This window comes from Fistularia commersonii, chromosome 12 (assembly GCF_037954325.1).
Source record: "Fistularia commersonii isolate RoL2024-O1a breed Wild chromosome 12, RoL_Fcom_v1.0, whole genome shotgun sequence".
Lineage (NCBI taxonomy): Eukaryota > Metazoa > Chordata > Actinopteri > Syngnathiformes > Fistulariidae > Fistularia > Fistularia commersonii.
In genome coordinates this window covers 3,867,816-3,888,172 of record NC_141295.1, presented here as the reverse complement: position 1 = coordinate 3,888,172, position 20,357 = coordinate 3,867,816, and the positions used below count along the sequence as shown (strand labels likewise).

Below are 20,357 nucleotides of genomic sequence, written 5' to 3'. Positions count from 1 at the left end.
CCCCCGCCTCCATCCTGTCTCCTCCCGACAGCTGCGTGCAGTCAGGGGGTCGCGCGGTTGCAATTAGCCGAACGCCGCCTCGGCAGCGGGCCCCACTTCCTGTTTTCCTCTCCGGCTCCGTTTGAGAAATCCCGATTGGGATCCTGGAGTGACCCCTTTGACACACACACACACACACACACACACATACACACATAAATGCAATGCAAAGAGCTAACCAGACCATCAGGGATGACTGCTGGACAACCGGGCATGTTGAAGCCCCCCCCCATTTGGAGTCACATGACCCTGCAGGCTGCGCGACCTCACAAGAATAGTAAAGCAGCACCGTGACCGTATTATGAGGATTCGGGTGTTTTGCGGATTTTCGGCGCCCTGTCCGTCTCCTGTGCAGCGCTAGCTAGCGACCTAGCCTCTGGGAAATGACCGATAACTCCTAACCATATGACAGCTTGTGTTTTGCACATTCACACACACACTCACACAGCTGAGGAAAAGATGCTTAGACTAATTCTGTCTTTTTTAATTACAACTTAACGGGTGCAGTAAACACACGTGAGTACGTATTCGCGCTTGTTGCCATTTACAGCGAGTCAGGAAACAGTTTTAATTTGTAAATTTGTGCAATTCGTGCTTTAGGAAGAGGAGCTCCTGTATATATATATTTTTTTTTATTCAAAATGAAACTAATCTTTCCTCTTTTATTTTAACCCGGCGACCAACTTTAAGAGAACCCCATCCTGTCTCTGGAATTTACAAGTGTTTACGTTAAGAAGCGGTCTGCTTTTCTTCTCGGGCGGGGGAACGAGGGGCTAACAGACGGGAGTCGGTGGCGCCGCAGACTCATCCGATTGCCTCTGGTGGTAAATTCACAAAAAAAAAAAAAAAAAAAAAAACGAAAAAAAAAAACAGGAAACGCATTCAGCCGACACAAAAGAAACACTTCTATGTAGCCGTTTTTTTAAGGGGGATAATGTTTATATTTATATATATATATATATATATATATATATATATATATTTATAAAAAACAACGCTCATACACATTCCAGTGCTGTAGGCTAGGCTGTAAAAATATTACATAAACATTTTACAGTAACCTGTAAACAGCTTCATGTTTTGTTCCTTAGCGTTAGCACCGAGTGAAATAAAACAGTCTCACCCCTCCGCCGAAAGTGGTACAGGCCTAAAACAAAACAAAATAAAAAAAAACATGTTATATATTTTTGTGCAAACACCATAAAGTGTTTTGTCATGCAGACCCGGAGCTCTGCGGGGTTCTGTTGACCCTGCGTGCTAATGCTAACAGAAGAATTCGCCATTATCTACTTCCAGAACAGCGCCACCTAGTGGTCTGGATGACTGATTTTTAAAAAAAAAACAACATTCCGGTCCTGACGGTGCCGTCACCGGGTATTTGCTATCCCAGGTTTCTATGCCGTCTCGCTGAGCATCGGTCGACGTCATTGGCCGATAAGGAACCTGTCCGATTGTTAAGCAGGAAGTACGTCTTGACCTGGGGATTCTCGCCACGCTTGAGCGGTAACCCCTTGCATTGCTCATTCCGTTAGCCACCTTGCTAACCACGCGGCTGCTTCTGTTCCTCAATCAGCTCATCTGTGTGTGTGTGTGTGTGTGTGTGTGTGGGTGTGGACGTGGTCCCTGAGGGGAGTGAGAGGAAAGCCTGGCACAGCACACAAACAGGAGAAAGACTTACTTTGACCAAGGGTTTATTGCTAGTGCAAAGGCATATTATGGGTTTCCTGGTTATGTGCTGTGCTAAGTTTCACCTTGACGCGTTTAAAAAAAATAAAAAATAAAAAAAAAACACCAATTCGGCAAATGTCACCAATCCGTCGAGCCGTTTCAAAGGAAACCAAAGGTCCGCTGGTGTTCACAGGATGCTCGGGGCCACCAGGTAGCCGTTGAAGGTGATGTAAACGTCCACGTCGTCGCTGTAGATGGCGTTCTCCCGCTCCCGCTTGTAGAGACGCACCCAGACCTCGTCGTTGAGCGCCAGGTCGAACATGACGCTTTGGCTCTGCATGATGGAGCGCTCGCTGGGCTGGGCGTACAGGATCACCTGCTCCTTGTCGTTGTGCATCAGGTGGAGGTAGGTCTCCTTGAAGTTCCAGGTGTGGATGTTGATGTTGAAGAAGTAGATCCCCGGCACGTAGCAGTAGAACTTCCCCTTGAACATGTTGAAGTGCTCGTGGAGGTTGACGAACACCGTGTCGAACACCAGCGCCTGGTAGTAGTCCACGCTGTGCAGGGCCTTGCGACGCCCCACCGAGAAGGAGGACTGGGGGATCTTGCAGGGGTCCCCCGGGGCGCCGGCTTGGCCCTTCCCGCCTTTGGAGCCGGCGGGCCCTCTGGTGCCCGGGGGCCCCTCCAGACCCGGCTTCCCAGGCGTCCCTTTATCCCCTTTATCCCCTTTGTCACCTGGAGGGACGGAGGAAAAAACACAAGCTCTCAACAAACGCCACACTCTTCCGCCTCCAGCGGGAGCTGCGCGACATCCGAGAAATAGAGGCGACCTTTGACCTCGGGGACGAGCACCTGCTTTAGCCGCGAGACCGGAGTTAGCCGTAGCGGTTAGCGTGCTAACAAACAGGTATCATCGATTTTTTTACAGGCAAATGAAAGGCTTGTTTCCATGGTTACCACCACGACTGCGCTAGTCCCCCCCCCCCCCCGGGAAGAACCATCTGCAGTTTGGTTTTAGTGGAAGAGTCCAAAATGGCTGCTGAAAGGGGGTGCAAGATGACAACTTCCCCGCTGTCGTTGCAAACTGGGCAAAAGGACACTAAAATTACTTATATATATATAAATTAAAAGCTAGCGCCAACATGGCGGCTGTCACGGCACTGATGTAAACAGTAAAGCGACGCCACATTGGCTTTGGTTGTAAATTTAAAATTCCCCCAAGGTTAATTTGGGACGCGGTCGCCGTTACCACGGCGCCAGAACCACAATAAAGATGGCAGGTTTCTGTTTTATCTCACACCTCAAAACCATCTCTCAATTCCCTTGAGGCTGGTTGTAGGAGGCTGAAAGGCTTTTCTCACACACACACACACACACACACACACACACACACACACACACACACCTGGGTCAGCAGTCTACATTGGCAGTCAAAACACAGGATTACACCTGATCCATTTCTGACCGGCTTCTCACTGCACGGCAACACAACATCGACCACACACACACACACACACACACACACTGCAGGGATTATCATTTTCCACTGTGAAGGGAATGACTGCAGCGCAGCGGGGAAAAAGGGGCTTGGTTTCTTTAAGTGTTGTTACTGTAAAGAGCACAAAGGTTTCCATGCTGCTGTTGTGCGTGTGTGTGTGTGTGCATGTGTGTGTGTGTGTGTGTGTGTAGGCAATTTTCTGCCACATTGGCAGGTCTAGTTCCAGAAAGCAGTCGCCTGTCAGGACCTAGAGCGGCTCTCCTCCTCCAGAAGATGAAGATCTGCCGGATTGTGGTCTTCATCTTCAGTTAAACGTCGGTCAGTTTCACCAAAAGTAAACATGCTAACATTTGTTAGCAACAGAACAGCGCTAGCGTAGCTCCGGTTACGCTGCTCTCTCCGAGGCCGACCGGCGGCGTGCAGCGACCCCAACCGCGTCTCCTGGACGTCGCAGAAATCCCTGACGTGGTCGCTGGGGGTCGAACTCCTTCTTGTTACCTAGCAACAGGCCGGATGAATGGTCAGGTTGAGCGCGGGAGGGGAAGGGGGCGTGGAGATCCTCCTCCACTTCCTGGATTCCAAGGAACTTTCCACGGGTGTGTTTATACAGAATGATACCCGGGACGTCATCACAACCCTTCTTCTTCTTCTTCCCCATCTGTGTGTGTGTGTGTGTGTGTGTTCTGTTCCATATTAATGACACTAGTGGCCCTTCAGGTGTTCTGACAGTAAAAATGGCACGACCTGGACCGTAATTCACCGCAAATGTCCAGAAAAAGCTGTCTCATCCCGCCACCGTCTTCCGAATCTGCCCCCGAACCTCCTCCTCGGAGCGATCTCGGCGGTCGGTACCTTTGAGGATGGTCATGTTGATGACGGTGCGGACCTCGGGCAGCTGGTACTGGCCGGACGGCGCCGACGGCTCCTGGAAATCGCAGCAGCGCCTGCAGAGCCTGGATTGGGGTCTGGAGGGGGACGGGACGCAGAGGACCAGGGGCACCAGGAGGAGCAGCCTCAAGCACGCCGCCATAACCTGACCACCAACGATGGAAAGATAGGGTTACTGAGAATGTGTGTGTGTGTGTGTACATTCCAGAGGGAGAACGTTCTTGACAGAATCTTTCCGCGCACTCGTCTTGAAGAACAGGAATTCTTCTTCTTGTTTTTCCCGACGGCGGAACAACAAAAACCCCATGAGCGTCGCTTCTTGTTAGCCATGAGAGCTATAGCGACGTTCCAGGAAGTAGCCTCCTCCAGGGAGAACTTTTTTTTTTTCAACTTTTGCAAAACGGCACCACCGTGCACTGCTGCGACGTGCACCTTAAGCTCTACGCTCAAGATGAAATGAAGAAGAAGAGGACACGCCGTTAGCTGTTAGCTAACTCCCGTCTTCTCTCCATCGCCGCAGCCGACCAGTGACCAAGCTAGCTTTTAAAATTGGCGCTCCATGGTTTGCGCCAAGAATCTGGTAATGTGCGTGGCTCGAGGCTTCCAACGATCGCCTATGAGTTCCCATGACGACGTAAAAACACCCTGCTTCGGATCGGGAGCTGAGATGCACAGAGAAACGGTCTATTTCCTGTAAAGGCTCTAGGACCTGCAAAAAGTTTGCACAGTAAGAAATGACTAATCAGAGGATTCACTTGTGTTTCTTTTATTCATCATCCAGTTGTAGAAAAGACTGGACAGACAGATAGAAGCGACCGAGAGCAGCCTCTGATTGGACGAACAACATAACCAGGAAGTACTCATGTAGCGATTAATGTCTCTGCATCCCCTACGTGACATTTATGGGAAAATAATAAAAAGGGGGCGGCTGATTGGAAACACGTGCGCCGTGACAGCTCCGGATTTTTTTGTCTGGACACACGCACACACACATACACACACACCTTGTTTTCCACAAGAGGGGGGAAACTCACCGCCGCATTATGTCACATTACATAACTCAGAACATACGGCTCCCGCAGGACGTTCGGGGGGTTGGGAGGCTGACTGAACGCACATTTCCCCGATTCCCCCCACAGATCCCAAAAACTGACATTGTGAAAGTATTCTACAAGAGTTTTATGGTCAAAAACTATAATAAATGACACATGTTGCTCCCGCAGTACCGGTTTTGACCACTAGGGGCAGCGCAGCCCTGACAGGTGCACAGGCTGGCTAATGCAGCTTGAAGTCGCTAACAGTTTAATTGTCTTTTCCATTGAAAAGTACTTTTTGGACGGCCAGTTCAAACTGGCTCTGTCGGAGCAGTAACTCTGAGAAGGAGATAAAAAAAAAAAGACATGAAAGAAATTCCTGGATTTCTTTTTTTTCTGCGAGGATCCACTCCTTCAGGATGACAAATGGAGTGAGAAGGAAGACAAGCTTGCAGGATTCTCACGAGATGGAGCATAACAATAGAATACATAAATAACAGCCTATTTCATTTTTTTGTTATTTAAATACAGATTTGCAGTGTAGTTAGTGACTTTGTTATTACCGCAGGAGGATCCAAATGTCAGCGCAACGCCCGCTGCTCCGGACCAATCAAACGGCATGGACTAAGATATCGTTCTCGAGGTCGAATTCTGATTCGCCGATGTTTGGATGTAAGAAAAAACACAAAATTTGGCTCCTCATACATATAATAACTCCAATAATTCATCATCTTTACCACTGATCCTGCACTAAGGGTCAACAGACAGCCAGGGTTAAGCCCGGCCGTCATTGGACGAGAGGCAGCACTCTGGACCAATCACAGGGCCACATACTGAAACGTGCAACCATTCCCCTTCTCATTATCGGAGCGCTAACCAGCTAACAAGCACCGCCTAAATAATTCAATAATAATTTTTCATGGCGCTTCTTCTCCGAAGCAGCCTGTCGGTGCCTGACGGAGTCCTACGCCCTGTCAAGTAGGAACAAGACGCCACACACACACACACACACACACACACACACACACACACACACACACACTCACACACACACTCTCCCCGGGGGCCATGTTTAACCTGCAGTCATTACTTTAAATGTCTAAATTGACCTCCCTGGTGCAGCAGCGTCGCCCCCGCCGACACGCAAAAGGTGGTAGTTTATCCTCCAGGTTCTGAATCCGCACACACACCTGCTGTCTCGGACGCTCTGCTCCGTTGTGTGTGGACACACACACACACACACACACACACATATACACACACCGCCTACACCCTCCTGCAGATGCAGGAGTTCAATTCAGTTCATCAATAACACATGGCTATTATTTGTGTGTTTCAAATGTTTTGCATTCACATATAAACACACACATACACACACACACGCACACACACGCACACACACGCACACACACGCACACACACACACACACACACACACACTTCACAGCCTGAAAAACTGCAGCAAACATTCCATGATTGACGGCAGGAGGATGTCCAGACTTGACGCTAATAGACATGGACTTGAAATAATGCATCTTGAGTTGTGTGTGTGTGTGTGTGTGTGTGTGTGTGTGTGTGTGTGTGTGCGTGTGTGTGTGTGTGTGTGTGTGTGTTCAGAGGTCTGTAATATCCGGAATACTGACCCTCTGAAATTTTCTGCAGAAAGACAGAAATAAAAGAAGTTTGGTTTGAAGAGGAAGTGGTGCCACACACACAACACACACAACACACACACACACACACACACACACACACACACACACACACACGCAACCCTTTAACCAGCTGGACCAGCAGAGCTTTGTCTCCATGATCACAAGGACACAACACACTGCTGCTACAAGTGAGCACACACACACACACACACACACACACACACACACACACACACACACACACACACACACACAAAATTACCCTGTAAGCAGCTGTTTTGTCCATGATCACTGGGTGGATACACTGCTGCTGGGAGTGAACACACTTGCACACACACACACATACATGGAACAATTGGAGACACACACACACACACACACACACACACACACACACACACACACACAACAATGCTTAATACAGACATACACACACACATGCACATTGCTGCTGCGTGTGAACACACACATGCACGCACACAGACACGCACACACACATATACACACGTCGATGCTGCAAGAGAACACAAAGAAACATAAATGCTACAAATAAACACACACATGCACATCAGTGCTGCAACACACACACACACACACACACACACACACACACACACACTGCTTCTGCAAGAGAACACACGCATGCTATAAGTGAAGACACACATCAATGCTGGAAGAGAACACACAGCGACTGGCACACACTCCGACCATCACACACACACACACGCACACGCACACACACACACGCACACACGCACGCACGCAGGCAACAATCACAATGAGTTCATCTATCAAGCCACGTCTACAACGCGGAGCATCAGCGCCGCACGCCGCAGCGATCCGGTTCACGCACACGCACACACACACACACACACGTGCACACGCGCACACACTCCTGCTGAGTTGGCGACTAGATAGTAACCCCTGCACGCCTCTGCACGCAAAAACACGCCGCCGGCTGTTTCTACTTCTTCTCTCCCTTTTTTTTTCAGGTCCGAACTGTTTGTTTGGCCTGAAATATTAAAAAGAAAGGAAATAAAAAAAGAAAAGTGCGGGACCGGTAGTCCCGCAAAACCGCACGTGCGCGGCGATGCGCGCGTTTTTGCTTACCTGACGGAAGTTTCACCGCAACGCAACGCCGTAAAGCCGTCCGCCGGTGAGGAAGGGAGGAGGAAACACTGGAAGGAATCCCTCCTTCCCTCTCACTCTCTCCCTCCTTCCCTCCCTCTCTTGCGGTTCGAAGTTAAAAAAAAGGAAAAAAAAAAAAAGAGGAAAGAAAAAGGAAAAAAAAAGGAGGAAGTACCCGGATGTCCAGGTGCCCTTTTTCAGTCCACCAGGAGAGAACAAGACATCTGGAGAAGTTTTCAGGAGAACCTGATGGGACAGAAGGTTGACATCGAAAAGCTTTTAGGTGTTTCTGATCGGTTGTTTTATAATTCATACATTTTTTTTTTTTTTTTTTTAATTATTATATTTTTCTTGTAACTCTGGCACAACAATTTCCTTTGGGATAAATAAAGTTGTTCTTTTGTTCTTATTTCTAGATCGCTCGTTCTGCACTTTGGGTCCCTGGGTGGCTGCAGCCTATCATAGCTGTCATTGGACGAGAGGTGGGTTCCCCCTGGGCCAATCACAGGCCCACATGTAGAAACGACCATTCACTCATTCACACATCATGTAGACGTACGATTATTCACCCATTTGTTTGCATATCATATGTAGACATCAAGTTGCCGCCAAACTTGACAAGAGTGACCCATGACTTGTATGACTAAGAACCTCCAGACATACAGGCTTATGACCGTTCACCCTTTTATTCACGTGTCATATAAAAACAAACTACTCACCCTCTCATTCACACAGCTTTCCAATGAAGCTCCTGTTTTTCGTCAGCGGGAGGATTTAAAGAACCCGGAGGAAAACGGTCCAAGAAGGTGCAGGATGTTGGGACTGGCCAGGGGATCCACTACAGAGCCCTGGGAAGCGCCACTACTAATCAGACAGCAATCATAGCTGGACACTCGCAAGTGGAAGCGCCAAGAGGAGCAGCAAGTTCTTCTCAAAGATGCCGTCGAGCGGTGAGGGGATTGGGAGAAAATTGGATTTTACAAGCGGAAAATGGAATCAAGGAGGCGGACAAGTGACACGGTACCAAAGATGGAGTCCCTGTATTTAGACATTGAGTATTTACAGCAGGTTCTGGTGGGTTCATGTCAGATTAGGGGGGATCAGCTGTGTTCTAACTCACTTCCTGTCATGTGTCCCCGCTAAAGTTCCCTGTCACGGATCGCAGGAGGAACATCTTACGTGATCCTTACTTGTATGCTTGAAGTCCAATCCCTCGCAGGAGAAGAATCATGACACAGCACTGAGCCACTTCACCCCTCCATCTATAAAACATTGCATCAGAAGGCTTCCCATTACCATAAATGGTCACAGAACTCCAAAGTCAATATTCAGACCTCGGATCCAGATGCCATTTGTCAGACCTCCGCCACTTCCTCTGAATTGAGATTGATGGGGTCCTCCTCCTGGCAGGGTTAGGGGTCTCCAGCGGGTTCAAGTGGGGTGAGTTCCATGAACTCTTCTCCAGTTTGCGATTGGAAATTCATCCGTGAAGCAGCCACTCGTCAAGGAGCCGCTCCCTGACCTTAAGAGTCCCGAAGACGAATCCAGGGATTCAAAACATCATCTCATCTGAGCCAAAACACACCCCCCAGTGGTCACATGAAAACGGATGCAGATTTATAATTCATTCATTCATTCTTTATATCACTTATCCTCGGGGTCGCAAGGGTACCGGAGAGGCGGGGTCCCCCCTGGACCAGACATACAAGTATTGACCCTTCATTCATTCATTCAAAGCCGGACAATTCGGGGTCGCCAGTGAACGTCCTGCATGTTTTTGGACTCTGGACCCCTTGCAGACACAGGGAGAACATGGAGGCTCCACACAAGGAGGCCCTATGTTGGAATCAAACCAGGAACCTTCTTGCCGCCCCCAGATTTTTGGGTAAGATCCTTCCACGTGTTTCCGGGAGAAACCAATCCCAACAGAGGGGAGTCAAACATAATTCCAATCTAGATTATTATGGCACAGTTTTATTAATCTGCACCTCAAAGTGGGATTACATGGCATTGGGACAGATCTGAGGACTTGCCATTGGACAGTGGTCAAGAGGATCCATTCCCAAAGAGATGTGAGGACATTACCAGCCCATGGTATCGGACCTAAATGTAACCTGGGCAGTTTGGCACTGCACCCTGATCAAACGTTTCCACGGTTCCTGGCTATATTTACGCTTGAGAGATGACGTTTTCATCGAGAGCATCCTGTCGGGCGCCTGTTGAACCTCTAGTTTGGATCTTCAAGCTGACAGGAAGTGCCGTCCCGTGAACCGACTTTAACTCCGTCGGTAAATCCTGGCTTGGACGCGGAGAGTTAGCGGAGTTGCTAACAGAGAATTCAAATCTGATAAAGCTTGTTTTTTCCAGACGTTGACGCCGGAGGAAGTCCAGGTGACTCCTCGGGTCACCTGAGGGGGGGGCCTGGAGGGGGCGGGGCTAATCGCAGAGGAATTTCGAGGCTAATGAGCGAAGCTGATTGGAGGAGACGGCGGCGGCGGCGGCTAAGCTAACAGGCAGCCATCTTTAGAACGGCCGACCACAAAAAAACAGCGACTCCCTCCTTCCCCCTCCTCGCATCCTGATTGGTTGAGCCGCTTTCAGTTCAGGTAAGGTGAAGCCCAGCTGTTAGACACACACACACACTCCATTTTCAGACATTTCCATTGCTACTGTGGCTAAAAAAAAGCTGGCAACTTTCTTCAGAAAATGAAAAAGGGAGTTCACTGCATCCCTCCATCCCTCTGTCTGCCTTTTCACATTCTTTTCACTCTCCCCCTCTCATTTCCTGCTGGACCTCTGCAAGCTCCCAGAGGCCTCCTCCCTCCTCCCTCCTCCCCCGCCGACATCCTCCTTCCTTCCCAGCTCAACCGCTAACCCCAGAGATGCACGTCCACCGCAGAAACAAACAAAGCGTACATGCACACACACACACACACACACACACACACGTAGACGGTACAAGTCTATTTTCGGGGGTTCCGCTAGAGCAGTGGTTCCCCAAACCCCCGGCCCGCGGATCGATTTGGTAGCGGGCTGCACGAGAAATAATCCGTTATTTGCATTGGATTTACTATCTGAGTCTGAACAATGTTTATTTTGAAAAATGACCGGAATCTCTTGGTTGCATCTTGAGCGTCCACGAGCTAGCAAAATGAGTAAAAAACAGACGTCGGATGGAGAGTTTCTCTTCGAATGGGAAAAGATATAGTGAAGAGACAGAGGAAGAGCTTACGACTTCCAAGAAAAAGAAAGATTTTAACACGAAATACCAGGATTTCTACCTGAAATATGGATTTATTGTAACAGGTGATTCCCACAGACTAAGCCGCTCTGCATAATGAAGCCTTCATTCTACTCATGTTATGTTTTTGCCGCAATGTTTGGAGGAAGCTGCTAATAAAGTTGCATGCAAGCACACAGTGGATTCAGTGGTGGTGTGTGTGTGTGTGTGTGTGTTTCTCAATCTTTCACACTGGAGAGAACACATACATGCAATTCCACATGTGTCCACTAGGGGCAGCGTCAGGGCGAAATGAGCAAAAATTAGGACATTTCCGAAATCGACTGTCCCAAATCTCATGCCGCTGTCGGGAAAAAAAAGGGTCATACTTGTTTGTTATCTTACGTGTCGATAAAAGTTGAGAGTGTGGACAAAGGGCAAAGGTCAAATGTGAGGTTTAATCCCTGATTGAACAGATTACGTGGCAGAAAAGGGTAGCAATAAAAAGCGTAACTCATGGCGGGCATTTTATGTATTTATTTTCTTATCCGCCTCGTGTTTGACCCGCAGTTTCTAAGAAAACTCCTAAATTTAAAGGGTTTCACTTTCATTTAAAGGCCCCTTTCTTTTTATCACTGAAGCACATTTTTATTTGCTTTTTTAATATAATTTCTTAAACGGCCCCTTCAGGAAAACGGCCCGGGCTCACAACGAAAACCCGCTTCCTGCAGAAAACGTTGCATAACCAATGTGTGTGTGTGTGTATATGTGTGTGTGTGTGTGTGTAAAGTTGAATGCTCATTATCCAGCTCTTAAGAAAAAAATAAAGTGATATAAAAATAAAACAGGGCCGTGCCTTCAAGCTTGTTTTAAGAATTCCGTCCTGAATGTCACGGCGCCAAATGAAGTCGGCCTTAAAAAGCCTTCCACAGTAATAAAAAACAAAAAAAAAAAAAGAAAAGAAAAAAAAAGCTGGTAGTTTATTTAAAGGTGGCTGGATGCCGCGTGGCGCCGCAACAGATTCAAACTATTACAGCCACGGGTGAAAGAGAGGTTGCACTTAGGAAACCTTTGAAATAACTTTTAGATATTATTGTGGTTATTACTAGGAGGAAATGACCTTCCTCCCTGTTCCACCCTTGACTTGGCATCCAGTTGCTAAGACGATGAATCGCCGCCGCAGCCCCGTCTTTATTTTTTTTCCTTAAAAAAGTATAAAAAAATTGGGTTTCAGATTTCAAACCCGCCACCTACAAAAAAAAAAAAAAAAAAAAAAAAACAGTTTCCTACTCACAACTGCTTCGTTACAATTTCACAAACAGTCGTGAACCATTTAACTACATTCACCATCAGTGGGTTTATCAATATATAAATGTTAAGTTGTAAAATAAACCCTTCCGGGCACTGATGTGGATTCTAGTTCTGAATGAAAAGCTCGGATTTGGAAAAATTGTGCAAAATGCAAGTGTGCAGCAAGTTTACCGTCATTGACTCATTTCCTGCAGTGCAGAATTGGTGTGATTCTCTGCTGCCCCCTAGTGTTTACAAGAAATTTAAAATCAATGTTGTGAAACGATAAGATCTCTTTATGATGAGAATAAGCAAAAAAAAAAAAAAAAAAGAAAATGAATGCAAAAATGAATATCCACTGTATTGATGTTAAATATAAGCCGCCACACGGGGCAGTAAAAAAAGAGAATTTTTTTTTTCATACAAAACAAGGCACATTATTTTAAAATGATTGTTATTATTATAAATTGTATTAATGTGAAAATTATTATACAATCGTAACTCCACAATGCTGACGCTTAGTGGCGAGAGTTTGTAACTGCATGTATTGAATCTCCATGTTTGTTGTTCTGTTATGTTGTTATGTTAGAGTTTCTGATTTATAAAAGATCATCTTGTGAATGAAATGGAAGCAGATATATAATTTCTAAATATTCCAAGAATTATTTGGGGGAAAAAATGCAGGACTGTTGCATTTTAGAAAAACTGGCACGCCGATCCGGAGTCGATGTGATTTTTTTTTTTTCTCCCAAATACAAAAAAATAACAAATGTGAGGTTTTATTTGTATTTCTTATTCTCCCCCCCCTTTTTTTTTTATACTGTTTATATAATTTCCCACTATTGTTTATCATTGTTATGTTTTACTTCTGGCACAACAATTTCCTTCGGCATAAATAAAGTTATTCTTAAAAAGAAAAACAAACTCCAGACAGAGGTCGCGGCTGTTCTCAGAGAGGTGAGGGAGAAGTCGGGCCCTTCCCCGATGTAAAAAAAAAAAAAAAAAAAAAAATTAAAAAGCGACATTTTGAGGAAAATATTAGAAAGCGATGCAACAGAAATGACCTGATAGTCGAGCCCCCGTCTCCGGTGGGGTATCTAGAGCAGGTAGCGCGCGACGACGTCACAGACGTGGCGCGTCCCGCTGTGACATCACAGTTCCTGTGTTCGATCACAGCCGCCGGGAACACAAGACCCACGGATATCTAAATAAAATAGTGAGCATTTCGCAATTAAAGAAGTTTTGCACGCCCGTCTATACAAATAAATCTATAAATCTAAACACCCCGATCGACGTTGGCCGTCGAACCATTTCAAACTATTTTCACCACCTAAACAGATGGTTATTTGAATCACCTCTGACCCGCCCCGCCGTCGATTTCCTTTCTATCGCGCGGAGTTGCGACGCCAGGCGTCGTTTCTCGATCCCGGCTGGTGAGGCCGGCGGACGTCAACGCGAGAGTTTTCGCGCGTTCGCCCGTTCACGTGAGCTGTGATCACGGTTGTCCACAGACGCGACGGGCGGATCAGTGATCAACGGCGATCACAGAGGCTGTGATACCATCGGGACGAATCTGTATTAAGGGGGTCGGCGTTTGGTTTTCTATTCCCCGTCGTCCGTCACCTCCGCGGCCTCGCTTTCCCTCCCCGCCCCCCGACCCGAACGCCCAGGATGGAGTTGAAGAGGGAGAACGACCCGCTTCCGAAGGAGCGGGCGTCCCGCGGCGCGGAGGGCCTGCGGGCCGCCGAGCGGAGGAAGCAGCGCTGCAAGGAGCTGGAGAAATCCGGCAAGATCTTCATGTCGTACGACGTCAGGGCGACGGGGATGTACGCGGCGGGCGGGCAGCAGACGCCGCCCGACAGGGGGAAGAAACCCCCGCAGCTCGGGCGCGACTTGGAGGAGGCTCTGAAGAAGGAAAACCTCCACCTCAAATCCCTCCTGGAGCACGAGCGGCGTCTGAGGGAGCAGCTGAGCTGCGACAACGCCGACCTGAAGAAGAAGCTGAGGTTGGAGGTCAAAGGCAGCGGCGCCCTGAAGAGGGAGGCGTCGGAAATGCAGAGGGATCTACGCATGGTGGAGGAGGACCGGAAGAAGCTGCTCAAGCTGCTCAACGAGAGCAACGACACCATAGCCGCGCTCAGGGAGGAGAACCAGGCGCTACGGCAACAGAACCCGCCGCGCATGGAAGGTGACGTGAAGGTGGACCAGGAGCAGGAGTACTTCTGGGGTCACCACGCGGGGTTGAAGCACGGCGAGAGGAAGCTGGCGGAGAAGACGGACTGCAAGAGGGAGAGCGCTTGGCTTTTGAAGGAAGAGCTGATGAAGGAGAGGGCGGCTCGGGATGCCGAGAGCTGGCGGGTGACGGAGCGGGGCGAGGTGGACAAACTGAAGAAGATTCAAACGTCCAAGGCGGAGAAGTCCTCGCATCTGCAGAGAGACTTGGAGGAGGCTTTGACGAAGGTCATCCTCCACCTGCAGTCCTGCCTGGTTCCGGACAGGTACCACGGCGACCCGCTCTCCTGCAAAGTCACCGAGCTGAAGGGGAAGCTAGAGGGCGGCGTCAGGGGTCACGGCGCCACGGACGACGCCGTGAAGAAAGAGAACCTCCACCTCAAGTCCCTCCTCGGGAAGGAGCGACGCCTGAGCGAGCAGCTCGGCTGCGACGTCGCCGAGCTGAAGAAGAAGCTGGAGTCCGAGGTCAAAGGGCACAACGCCACCAGGGAGACGCTGAAGAAAGAGAACTGGCACCTCAAGTCTCTCCTGGAGCGAATACGACGCCTCAGCCACCAGCTCAACTGCAACGCCGCCGCCAAGGTGGAGTCGGCGATCCGGCAGCACAGCATCCTGAAGAGAGACACGGCGGAGGTGCAGCGAGATTTGCCGCTGGTGGACGAGGACCTCTTTAAACACTTTGCCCAGGTGGCGGAGAAGAAACACATGCTCAGGCAGAAGAAGCACGTGTGGTTCCAGGAAGAAGTGAAGGTGGTCAGGATATGACCGGGCTGATGTCAGGGGTCATAAGCCAAATAAAAAAAGGCGTCGGCGGTCATTCTGGTTTCCTGCCTCTTCGCTCCGCCCCGAGCCGGCAGCTTCCCCCTTTGCTAACCGTTTGCATATTATAGGAAGTTGGACGCTCACACTGAGGGTAGAAAAAAAATCCAGGAGACCCTTCTGGGCAGCAACTGATAATAAAAACAATCACCGGTCATTGATGAGTTAAGGAATGTGTATTTTTACCAAGTCAGATAAAAAGGGCAGTGTAGCGGCAAGTTAGCTAATGAGGCTCAACACAGGTAACGCTAACCACGCGGTGAGAATTACGTCATCCTCACTACTATCCCAGTAAAATGGCGACAATATTGTAATGAATGAATAATCTAATTAATGTTATATATAATCAAGTCATTTCATATATATATATATATACACACACACACACACATAAATTAATATTATAATCACATTGAATTTAATTCAATGTTGTCACGAAAAGATTGCCACAAGAGGAGTCATTTAAGAACGATGCATTCTGAATTACAATTGTTATTTTAGTGGAAACATCACAAAAATTCCACTCAATGCAGTGGCTCCGAAACTGATGAGGATTTCAAGTAGGAATCGTTTGAGAAGTGGGTCGGTATTCTATTAACAGTTTTTCAGCGGTTTTACTGATCTCTTATAAATTAGATTATTCTAAATTAAATTACTCAATTCAACTTTTATAAAACTGCATCACAACTAAATTGTATATTAAGTTGCGCATTCACTAGCGACAACATATATTAATGATTTATTGATGGATGTTTATGAATGTGATGGATATCTTCGATTACTGCATTTACTGCTGCCTCCGTCTGTAAATCCTCGACTATAATCTAGAAATTACCATTTAAATTAAATTATTTTTACAAATATGTGAAGGCCTTTTAGAGGCAGACGACTGGTAAACAAACCGGAGTCTGCGTGAGATTAGGTTAAGTATGACGTCAGGGAGGAACGTGTCGGAAAGCCGCAGCATCCTAAATGCTGATTGGTCACTTCAGGCAGGCTTAAAAATGCGCGCTTTCATCTGATTGGCCGTTGAAGTGCAATCAGGCGCCACTAAACAGGCACTTGATTGGTCGTTGAAGTCCAATCAGGCGCTGTAAAAGAGGACCGTCAATTACCCTCGACTGACAAGACGCTAATCGGTTAACGGAGCCGCGGGGGGATTTCCGCTAATTCGCCCGACTTACAGAGCCGTTAAGTGGATCTGTGGGCCATAAACCCGCTCGGAGGCTCCATGTTGGCGTATTATTTTCGAACCGGAGCGGCCGCGAGGAGTCCCGGGCAGGAGCCGGAGGATGAGCGCCGCGGCGGGCGTCGACTACAGCGCCTGGGACCACATCTACGTGTCCGACGACGAGGACGTCACCTCCCCGTTCGTCGACACGCCCAGCCTTTACCGGATGAGGCACCGGGTTAGCCTGTTAACTTTTACAAGTCCTTCAGCTTACCTAGTTACCAAGCTAACTTCATAGACATGTTACCTAGTTAGCCTTACCTGAAGCAAGTCTGTCAAAGTTAGGTCCAAAGGCGCCATATTAGTTGGAGTCAAAGGCGCCATATTTGTAGTTTTTAACACATCCGGCGACCCTCGGTCGTGGCTGTCGTGGGTTGGAGGGGGTTATTGATTATTGTAGCTTTAGTGGGAAGTTTATCATCCCATAAATTCAATTTCCATCCTACAATGCATCATGGGAAGTTATGTGTACACATTGTGCAATGCACTACACAGTGTTGGTTTTATACCACACTCATGTGGTACCCAGGTATTGCCATTAAATTCATAGTTTTCACTCTTTTCACCCAATGCGTAACCTCAGATTACAAATCGTAGACTGTAATCAAACTGCTTTCCAGCCACTCAGTTTCATGTCAATTTCAACCTGCATCTTCCTACCAACCTGATCCGGCCTGAACAGACCCGACTGGCGAGAACGGCTGAGTTCCAGCAGAGACGGGACGATCTGGAGAGCAGCCTGTCTGAATGCGGCAGACTACTGGAGGAAGCCCAGGGCCGGCTTCGGCAGCTGGAAGAAGACGGGAGAGCGGGAGAGGCTGAACTGAGGAGGGTCCAGGCGGAGGTAAGCAAACTGAGAAAGGATAAGAAGTCCTTGGAAAAAATGCAAGAAGAACAGCGACGAGAAGAAAAGAAGCTCCCCTGGAACGTGGACACCATCAGCAAAGAGGGTTTCAGCAGGGTGAGTGTGTGTGTGAGAAAGATCACAAGAATTCAGATTTGATGCCGAATTGTTTTTAGGGAGTTTTCTTTCTCCACATTTGTCTGTTGTAGTGAGTCAGGAATGTAAGTGTTTATGTTGATGTTTGTTTTCTGTGTGACTTTATGGGATGCTGGGAATAATATGGGTGTGGTTTGGGGGGGAAATGAATTCTGGAGGTTTTTACCTGGAATTGAGTGGGAACAATTGGTTGTATTGCAGGCTCGTGTTGTGGTCGTGGCCAACATCAACTATCTCTCATTAAACTGATGTTTTACTGTCACCCTGACTAAAAATGCTATCATATATATTTTGAAAAATGCTAATGCTATTAATGCTAATATCTCCATTACCTGTGTCCTGAGCGCTTTCCATCTTTGATTGTTCCAGAGCGTGCTCAACGTCAAGCCGCCGTCGAAGGAGGACACGGAGGAGGAGAAGGTGGAGAAGCACAAGAACTTTGCAGAGAAGCACATGAAGGAAATCAAGCACTTCGGTGCGTCTGCTCAATTTGAAACATGTGAAAGAGCAATTTTACTTCCCGAAGCCGAATCTCTCGGAATCTGTCCAAGTTCAACATGTGAAGCGGGGCGAGCGCCGAGCCCCTGTTTAATGTAAAACATCAACTAAAACATTACAAGAAGAATCAATAAGATAATCAGTACCGGATAAAACAGCTAATAATCATTCAATAATTAACAAGATATAGAGGAACCACCTGGAGATAAACCTTAAGATCAACAGGCTCACCAGTCAATGATTATACTTAAACTCTGTCACTGGCGTGCGGGTGTCTGGTTCTGTGTGTGTGTGTGTCTGTCAGGTATGATGCACCGTTGGGATGACAGCCAGAAATATCTCTCAGAAAACACACATCTGGTGTGTGAGGAGACGGCGAATTCCCTGATTGTCCTCTGCATTGACTTTGAAATAGAGGAGGTGAGCTGTGTGTGTGTGTGTTTGAAAAGCTAATTTTGTAAATGAGCGCGTGCGGATGGCAAAGTGAGGACACTGCAGCGGCGACACATGAAAAGATTTACAGAAATATTAGGAGTAATGAGCTAAAATGAACAGGTTGCCACGGCGATGTCAACCACTTCGTTGTCATGGAAGGAACAGTTGGCTTCATACTGTCACGAGATGTTTCTCGTGTCAGAAGAGAATCTTGGAGACCTCTGGTGACATGGAAACCGCTGCCATCATCCAAATATTGGTTATTGATCAATGATTGATTGCGACCCCTTTCCCTCCCATTGTGGACGCTCAGAAATTAGACAAAGACAAGTACAGATCTGAGGACGGCGCCGTGTGTGCCATTCAGAATGTCTGGGCTGGACGTCTGATCCGTGTGTGTGTGTGTGTGTGTTTGTGTGTGTGTGTGTGACCTGCTGACGCTCCACGCTGCAGAAACACGCCCTGATGCAGCAGGTGGCCCACCAGGCCATCGTCATGCAGTTCATCCTGGATCTGTCTCGCACGCTGGACATCGACCCGCGCGGCTGCTTCCGCCAGTTCTTCTCCAAGATGAAGGTGGGTGGTCGAGCCCCCGTTTCACGCCCGCGTCCCGTGCACGAGGGTCCGGGGGCATCCGCGTGAACCCCCCGTGTCTTCGTGCGTCAGACCGCCGACAAGCCGTACCTGGACGCTTTCCAACAAGAGCTGGAGCTGCTGAAGGAGCGTGTCCGCAGCTGTGCACGGGAACGTCTGAAGGAAGAAGAAGAAGAAGAAGAGGAAGAGGAGGAGGAGGACGAGGAGGAGGACAGGCAGGGAAGACTTGGTCCTGGAGGGCTCGACCCCTCGGAGGTTTACAGCTCTCTGCCGAAGGTAAAAGGTTATCCTCCCATCAGCAAACCAGACTCCCTAATTCCTTTTATTCTATATTCAATTATATCTGTCAGTGAAATCTGTGGAGTTACACAGTTTGGATGAGAGTTTTTTTTTTTTTTTTGTAAACACGTGATTTCAGAAATGCAGGGACAAATACTCAGAAAATAGGGATTCATTGCCCTAAATTGCCAAATTCAGCTTTTAAATTCCTGAAAAAAGGAAGGAAAGGATAACGGGCAATGCCTGGATCGGGAACTGAATATTCGTTTGTTTTTTTTTGACAGGAAATGCAGAGGAGCTTCGACGAGAAAAACGTCCAGATGCTGCACGACGTTCTTCGCCAGCTGGACCCTGAGGTGAGCCCTCCAACCCGACGCCCGTCTCTCTCCCGACGCAAACGACCCCTCCCTGAATAACCTCCCAACCTCCTTCCACCGCAGGAAGGAAAGTACCACATGAGGAGATGCATCGATTCTGGTCTGTGGGTTCCCGACTCAGGGGAGGACCACGATGAAGACGAGGAAGAGGATTAGCAAGACGATAAAGAATTTCTGACTGTGTTGATTGTAGACTTTTTGGTTTTCAGTGACTTCCTGCAGAACCACTTGGCAGATCATGCATTTTGTCTAGTTTTCACACTCAACTGACTGGTCTCCACTGAGCAGGTCCAGATTGAAGAGTTTCAATTTAGAATGGTCTTAAACAATAAACCTTTTGCAAGAGAATTTCTATGCTTCCATTTTTTCCCACAACAATGACGACTGATAACTTCTTAATTAAACCGTAGTGAGGACCTCACAACTGGGAGGTCCTTAATACGCTGTGCAGACGTTCTCATTTTGCATTTAC

At 47.9% G+C, this 20,357-nt stretch overlaps 2 protein-coding genes across 4 annotated transcripts; one reads left to right on the top strand and one right to left on the bottom strand.

The window, feature by feature from the left end:
- Nucleotides 1–1,028: 1,028 nt before the first annotated feature.
- c1qtnf6b (C1q and TNF related 6b) lies at nucleotides 1,029–19,126 on the bottom strand. Of its 3 annotated transcripts, XM_086156957.1 has the most exons (4): nucleotides 16,964–16,990; nucleotides 8,086–8,156; nucleotides 4,058–4,238; nucleotides 1,029–2,442 (listed from the first exon to the last, which is right to left on the bottom strand). In XM_086156957.1, the coding sequence occupies exons 3-4, from the start codon at nucleotides 4,233–4,235 to the stop codon at nucleotides 1,895–1,897; spliced, it is 726 nt and encodes a 241-aa protein (XP_086013083.1). In that variant the 5' UTR covers nucleotides 4,236–4,238; nucleotides 8,086–8,156; nucleotides 16,964–16,990; the 3' UTR covers nucleotides 1,029–1,894. The 3 variants fall into 3 exon arrangements, with proteins under 3 accessions (XP_086013083.1, XP_086013081.1, XP_086013082.1); XM_086156955.1 differs by lacking the exons at nucleotides 8,086–8,156; nucleotides 16,964–16,990 and adding an exon at nucleotides 19,067–19,126; XM_086156956.1 differs by lacking the exons at nucleotides 8,086–8,156; nucleotides 16,964–16,990 and adding an exon at nucleotides 7,893–7,952.
- LOC147228183 (hsp90 co-chaperone Cdc37-like) lies at nucleotides 16,606–20,275 on the top strand. Its single transcript, XM_086156954.1, has 8 exons — nucleotides 16,606–16,880; nucleotides 17,385–17,663; nucleotides 18,072–18,177; nucleotides 18,505–18,620; nucleotides 19,089–19,211; nucleotides 19,302–19,505; nucleotides 19,793–19,864; nucleotides 19,949–20,275. The coding sequence occupies exons 1-8, from the start codon at nucleotides 16,764–16,766 to the stop codon at nucleotides 20,039–20,041; spliced, it is 1,110 nt and encodes a 369-aa protein (XP_086013080.1). The 5' UTR covers nucleotides 16,606–16,763; the 3' UTR covers nucleotides 20,042–20,275.
- The last annotated feature ends 82 nt before the right edge of the window (nucleotides 20,276–20,357 follow it).